This window comes from Cariama cristata, unplaced genomic scaffold (genome assembly GCF_000690535.1).
Source record: "Cariama cristata isolate BGI_N322 unplaced genomic scaffold, ASM69053v1 scaffold29, whole genome shotgun sequence".
Classification (NCBI taxonomy): Eukaryota; Metazoa; Chordata; class Aves; order Cariamiformes; family Cariamidae; genus Cariama; species Cariama cristata.
The window spans coordinates 1-7,284 of NW_009636113.1; the positions used below are offsets into that span (position 1 = coordinate 1).

At 36.6% G+C, this 7,284-nt stretch overlaps 1 protein-coding gene across 1 annotated transcript in view; it reads left to right on the forward strand.

Annotated features, from left to right (window-relative positions):
• Positions 1-16: 16 nt before the first annotated feature.
• TTC29 (tetratricopeptide repeat domain 29) overlaps positions 17-7,284 on the forward strand; it is a gene marked incomplete at its 3' end in the record, with an annotated part of 83,606 nt that continues 76,338 nt past the window's right edge. Inside the window, exons 1-3 of the mRNA XM_009707780.1 lie at positions 17-26; positions 2,944-3,040; positions 6,896-6,979. Of these exons, the coding sequence (XP_009706082.1) occupies positions 17-26; positions 2,944-3,040; positions 6,896-6,979 (191 nt within the window). The remainder of the gene's footprint in view (positions 27-2,943; positions 3,041-6,895; positions 6,980-7,284) is intronic.

Sequence of the window (7,284 nt, forward strand, 5' to 3'; positions counted from 1 at the left end):
GTCTTGTAGTCGCGCCATGAGGAGAGGTCCGTTCCCCTGGAAAGTTCAACTAATTTTTAATTTATTTTTTTTTTTTTTTTAAGAGGCTGAAACAGTACTAGAGCCATGAGGGTATTGTAGCGTATGAGGGTGGTTAACAGGTGAAGGGGGGAAAAAACAGTGTAGGTGGGTGGTGGTGGTGGTGGGGGAGGGCCAGGAATCAGGGAAGGGCGGCGGTCTTCCCACAGCCGGGGCTGGGTAGCCACAAGGCCCGAGGAGGTTCAGAATATGGGTCGAGCGCTGCAACGCCAAACACTGGTTGGGGCCTCATCCATGTTACTTGGAACAAATTACATCTATCATGCTGGCTATAGGTTTTAAAAAATTATTGTGTTTTTTTTTTTTAATCAATCATATCAGCACTTTCAGTGTAATCAAGCGGCGTGGCTGTAAGTCTGTCCTGTCACACTCTGACTTCCTTCTATTTTATGAGGTGCCAGGTGGCAGCAAACAGGTCTGCAAAGGCAGCTGGATGCAGCCTTGCCTAATTCCTAGGCTGCTTCCCTTTCTGGGAAATCCTTAGCCTCCGGTGAGGTTTCTACATGCCTCAGAAAATGTGTGGGAAGAGCTAGGTGGCGGGAAACAGGTTTCCTCAAATGTGCCAGGAAAGGCTGTTACAGTCAGTTGGCATTTTACCTTTAGCTTCAATGCACGTTGGAGCGATTCCAGCCTGTGGGGAGACTCCCTTGAACAGTTGGTTAAATATAGCACTTCTCTAGAAACAAACTGCACTGCCTTGTCTTTTCCTGAATTCTGTGGGTGTTTAAGTAAATGAGATGTGGCTTGGGCCTTATAATAAAGGAGTAAGGTGTAAAGGGGTTACCAGTATTTAAATGATCAGCAACAAAATTTATGTGACTGTAATAGCATGCATTGCAGAAGGATGTGTTGCTGATACCTTCTGTCATGTGTCTCTGTGGTTGTAATTTACTTGTAAAGATTACAGTTACCTTGGAAATGAGGGAAAAACACAATCCGTTTCACTGTGAATGCAACATCCCACCTCTAAAATAAAAATTAAATTGACATTATTATGAGGCAGATTTTTTTGTTTTTCAGTCCCAAGCTTTGAGTTTGAAATAGGAGTCAGGGCAATAGTTTTAATCCTCGTGAGGCAGGAAGAGACTCGGAGAAATGTCTGCATATGTGCCTCATGTTAGCGTGAGACCTGTGTGCATGCCAGCCTGTCTTATCATAATACTCGATTTCTGTGGAGTGGGAGCCTGGAGGGTGTGGGCCAGCAAGGAGCTATTGTCTGCTCCAGCCGGGTCCCATCTGGGTGCAACCTGGAGCCTGAGACCTCTGGCATGCCACAAAGTACACCTACCCATTGATAGCTTTTCATCGTTGCAGTGGCTTTAGGAGGGCTTTCAGGGTCTCCTTTCAGCTGCGTACCCCTGCCTTTTCTGTCCCATAGCTGCAGGTGGTCTGCTCTCCTGCCTTGCCAAATTCAACAGCTGCCGTTAAGACATGGTCTGTTTGCTTTTTCCCACCTAATACCTCAAAACTAAGAAGGTTATAGAAAGCTTTGCATCTTCTCTGGGCTTCAATATTGTTGTTCCAAAGTTTAATTACTATTTCTCACTGAATAGGATCTTCCTAAAAAGAGATTTTCCTTTCTATATTGCTTCTGGATACAAACCTGTCATTCTCTATAAGAAGTAGAATCTTTTATAGTGATGAGTTACCCATATGTTTTTATTCTATTGATTTTTTTTTCCATGATACACTTTCCAAAATGTTGCTGCCTCCGATTGTACATTAGTTTATTTATAAATAATTTTTTTTTCTTTCTGTAGCAAATGTTATCGTTAGCACCTAGCTCTGAAAGAATGACTTAGGGGAAATACTGTATCCTGTCATCTTTTCAACCTATAATTATCTTTGTTATTCCATTCTAAGTAACACAATTTTAAAAATTACTTCACTGTAACTGTAGCAAAATATTGCATCAATGAAATGGCTTTTGATCCTAGAAAGGATAATATGTAAAATATCTGCTAGTCTGATGCTGATCAGTCAGTATCAAGTTGATTAATATCTAACATTTATTTCCGGTAAAATAAATTTCCTTTCACTAAATGTAGCAAACAGTTAAATTCTTTCCCCCCTCCTATTATAGTCTGTTTTCCCATCCCTATTAAAAGTTTGTGCCTTGAGGCCTACCAGCAGGGCATGCAATACCTACATTAAACCAAATTTAAAAGTAAGGGTGCTCCTGCTGCTAACGTCCTCAGATCACAGACATGCAAAATGAAGGAACTGGCAGCTGAAACTTTAATGGTAGGAAGTGTAGACTGAATACTTGGGTAAAAAACACAGTAGCTCTATATGACAAAAAAGTCTTACTAGCATTTATGTACTTCAAAATGACAAGCTAGATGATTCTACATAACTGTGGGGCTTCCGGCTTTTGTTTTAAGTAAAACCCTCTGTTGTAAGTATAGCATTACTTACATTTTTCATCCAAAGGATTGTTACTATTATGATTATGTATTATTTTGAACATTAATACAGTGCCTGTTGTTGCATTGCACACTGCGTGTTCAATCGTTTCTCCACCTTAGGTGTTTAAATATTATTAATACTTGGGCCTAAATAGCTTGAGGAAGCACAGGGAATCACAGGCAAGTGAAGTTCCTGAATCAGTTGTCCCTGTGCAAATCAAAAGCACTCCAATGAAAGAGAGAAAACTGTTGAAAGTAAGATCACAACCATTCCTATGCATTACGTCCTGAAAAGTCTGAGGCCTGAAAAGGTTTGTGTGGAACTGGAGTCTGGTTTTACACATAATGGACTGGGAATAAAAGAGAGTTGACTGGGAAGCAGCACAAAAAGGATAAGAAACTGCATCACTGTGAAGACATTGTTTCAAATAACATTGGTTTTGTTTGTTTGTTTTAGTTAAAATGAATGTGTTGCCTCAAGCAATTCTACAAAGCCCAGGGGAGCATCCCAGGTTCATAGAGCAGACTGTTTGCCCCTCATTAGACTTTGCAAGGTATGTACCTCTTTTCTTTCAGAGTGTCATTTTTACTGTGAAGATCTTCAATCAGCTATGCCGAGGTGACAAATTATGTTTGCTTTTTTGCAATATTTAAAACTGCAAAAATCAGAGGCAAGGAGATTCTCTTTTAGGCAAGTTTCATAATTAAAAAGAAAAAAAAAGAAATAGGAAATATGTTCTGTTTAAGATAGATATTTCATCTTAATTTTTCAAAACCCCTTCAAGAGCCGTAGGAAGTTATTTCCATTTAGCATTGATACGAATGTAGGTCGTTGAAAATGTACTTATTTGGATGAAAAACGAAGATATTTTCTTTTTCATTCAGGCACAAAACAGTTTCGCGTCTCTTAAAATATAATGAATAAAGCTGGCTTGAAAAACATTATCCTGTGTTTAATAACTGCGAGAGTTGACAGTGCTGTAATACTTTCAAGCCATCTTCTTGCACATGCCTACATGGCTTTCCATTCTGTCACACTCATTTCTCCTTTTAGTTACTTGTATCCACACATTTTTCTCTCCCTCGATGAGTACTGATCTCTCAGTGACTACTCTGTCCCACTATGCTCTTTTTCCTGGAATTGCCTCAATTTCAGAAAGAACTGTGGTTATTTTCTTCCCTCCTTTTCTTCCCTTCCCTCCTTTTCTTCCCTTCCCTTCCCTTCCCTTTTTCTTTCCTTTTTTTTTAAATTTTTTTTTCCCCATCCTAGCATTACCCCTTAGCCTTTGGCTGAAAGGTCTGGGGCATCTCAGAGTTCAGCAGCTGCATGTCCATATCTAAAAGCAGTAAAGATCTAAAAACATGGTATCCTTGGGCGCAGTCTTTCTGATTGGTGTCCTCTCACACATTGGTAGAATAAGGACATGCAGTGATGCCTTACAATTTTATTTATTTTTTTTTTTTAATCTTTTATGGCTGGAGCCATGTTCTGCAGCCATCACTTTTTCCAGTAACTAGATTGCTGGAGAACTCGCCACACAGGTAGGAGGCTTGTTTCTTCCCTTTACTTCTGGTTTCATGTTCGAGAAGATCATTCTGCAGCAGTCCTGTAGAAGTTGTGCCTATTTGCAGAAAAGAAATGTGTGATACTGTAATGGTCTAGACCATGCTGTAGACACCTAGTGATTAGAGCAAGACAAGCTCTGCCATTTTGTTTGATAGGAAATTGTGAGAAAACTGGAGTCTGACTTAACAGAATGGGCAGCGGGTATAGAAAGTTATGTGAGAATCAGTTTGGTCCTTTATGCGACTTTGTTCGGTTCTGTGATTAAAAAGCCAGGTGTATTTATCATGAAGTTTATTTATAGAAAAAAAAATCTAATAAAAGCTAATTTTTTCTGGGTAGACTAGTAACAGAAATAGTTATAGGAACACATGATGTAAAATGTTAACTCTGGGATAGGTGTCCATTGGATTAAAATATATTTGTCTTTAATAAGAGAGTGATTTAAAATGAAATGGGAACAAAGTTACAGGTGAAATAGACTTTTTTATAAACTGTTAAATATAGTGAGTCATCATAGAAAAACTGGAGAAGTAAAGGTAAAACAGTTTGGAAAAAGCAAGTGACAACTTCTGGAAGAGAAGAAGCAATGCATCTTAGCCTGTGCCATCCTCACCTCATTTTTCTATTAAAAAACAAAGTCCATTCCAAGTCACAGTCTCAGTTCTTCACATTAATTATTTTTATTGTTTTTAATTCTTGTTGCATATAACGACATTTTAAATAATGATTATTCAAGTTGATGGAATTTTCTACTGTGTATTTTTTTGTATGTATCATCTGCCTGTCTTTTCTGTGTTACTGCTACATTAACATCACTGATAATAACAGCCAGGATGAGAGAAGTATTTATTATTTTTAGTAACTTAAATTCTTTCTGATGGATGACTCTGTAGTTGCATCAGTCCAGTGTAGGGCATTGCAGCACTTATGTAAACGGAAATTGGTTTGCAAGTTGTTGCTTTTGTTTTTTCGCCTTGGTTCTAGTTGTCTTTAAGTTAGAGGATCTTACCAATCAGAACTCAGAAATTTATACCTTGACTATAGGGCAGGTGACACTTTAAATCATATATGATTCTAGGAGCTTTTTACCTGATCGGTTTTTATTAAAACACCTTTGAGAAGATAATGAGAAGGCATCAGGCTTTCCTTTATTCCAGTTTGAGATGATTTTTAACTGCAGTGTAGATTAAATTGCAGCAAGCTGATAGTGGTGCCTAGGAATTTGCTTGTTGTAGTAGACTGTTTCAGTTTGGGGGTTTGGACTCCCCCACTCCCCCATATCTGGTGTGTTCTCTGTGTGCTACTGACGTACAGAAAGCTCATTTTTGCAGTCTTAAAGTACCCTCAACCAGGTTTTTTTGTATTGTCTGATGAATACTTCATATTTAGTTACCTAGATATACTATTTTTCAATTTTTCTATTACATCATATAAACCTATTGTATCTTGAAATGTTTTACATAAATTTAAAAATATACAATAATTACCTTATCTTCATTATGCTAATGACGTTATGTATCTTCCTAAATTGTGACTATTTTGGTGTGAAAATTTTGATATTGATTGAATTTCGGTATTGATTATAAATGAATTTTTATGGCAATATCTGTAAGGTGTACATTTTGCATGGTCAGCAGCAACTCATATGGATTGTGTTATGTGCAGCTTGAAAGCATAAGCCTCTGTTGGTGCAGCTCAGTAGTAGTAAATTCTGGAACAAATTTAAATGCCATATTTGTGCCGCAAGTTTTCACTATTACATTGTTTTAAATACAGACATGTCAAAATATCTCTACATTGCTTAGCTATTTTGTTTTCTTTTAAATGAACTTCATGAAGTGTCTTTGGTATTCTCAGAGCAATAAGGAGCATGACGCTTATATTAGCTAGCATTATGAAAAGAATTTACTCTCATCCTTGTAATGAAAGGCAGCAGTGTAATACAGACAGAGAAAGAGGAAAGTAATAGATTTATGTGGAACACTAATGTTGAATTTCTTTTATCTTTGAGTGATTAACCAGACAATCTTTATGCTCTTTTAAAGAAGAATAAAAATAAATTCACATTACTTTTATAAAGATAATATCCTCTACAATCGGGATATCAGAATCTATTTAAATACACTTTATGGTCAGTAAGTGCATATTATCCTTTAAAATTCAAGGCATCTTTTGTGGATCAGAGTGGAGATGCAAAGAGATGATGGCTCAAGTGAAAGGTGAAATGTGCAGTTCAAATGTTAGAGCCGGATCCATACATCCTGAAATTTCCTGTTTTATTTTAATGCCCTTTGGATTACCCCCTTAGTGGACCACCTTTTGCAATATGCTGCTCAAACTGTGGAACACTGAGAGCAGTATTAAAAGTCTACATTGCACTAAGGAAAACATTTTGAGATGGATTTGGGATTTTTTTTTTGTTACTTTTCTTTTTTTTTAATTTTGAAAAAGTTAAATAGAAAATGCATTGGACCGCTCTGATCCATACTGATAATGCAAAAATGTAATGGTTCTGGTTTAGAAAACGGTTTAAATATGGATAGCTTAATTATTATTGATTTAACTAATACAAAATTTCTTCTAATTTAAACAGAAATATCAGATAACAGGGTCCTTGAAAGCTAGTACCAACTCTGTTTTCTTTCACAAATAAAGATTCGAAATAGCTACAGACCAAAAAATTAAAAAGATATTTGTATGTGTTTATAGAATGTCTGATATATTACTTTGTCAATATTTCAGTGTTTAGCTCTACTTGGCAATGCTAATATATTATACATGCTGCAGAAGTCTATGTTAGCACCTCACAGTGTTTCTTTTAATTTTTTTCATTTAAATTTAGGATTCATTTGATCAAAGACAAAGATGGCATAGATGATTATTTGGCGAAGAATATCAAAGGGTTGTCAAAGCAAGAAGCTGCTGCGTAAGTTGGCTTTTTTTGAGGCATTTTAACATCCATAAGTTTATTGTTTCCTTTGTTTCTAGTCATCATAATCATTTAAATTTAAAGTTCCCTAGGCCCGACCCTTTCTAGTGGAACTTGGCATTTAAAAATTGAAGTTGATATTAAATAATGATGGTTCATTTCTCCTGATCTTAAATATATCAAAGCATTTAACTTTTTACTAATTTGTATATTTACCAAAGTATTATATCACATTTGTAATGTTATTGTTAAGATTGTGGCTGTAATTATAATTGAAATTGTGCTTCCCCCCCCCCCCCCCC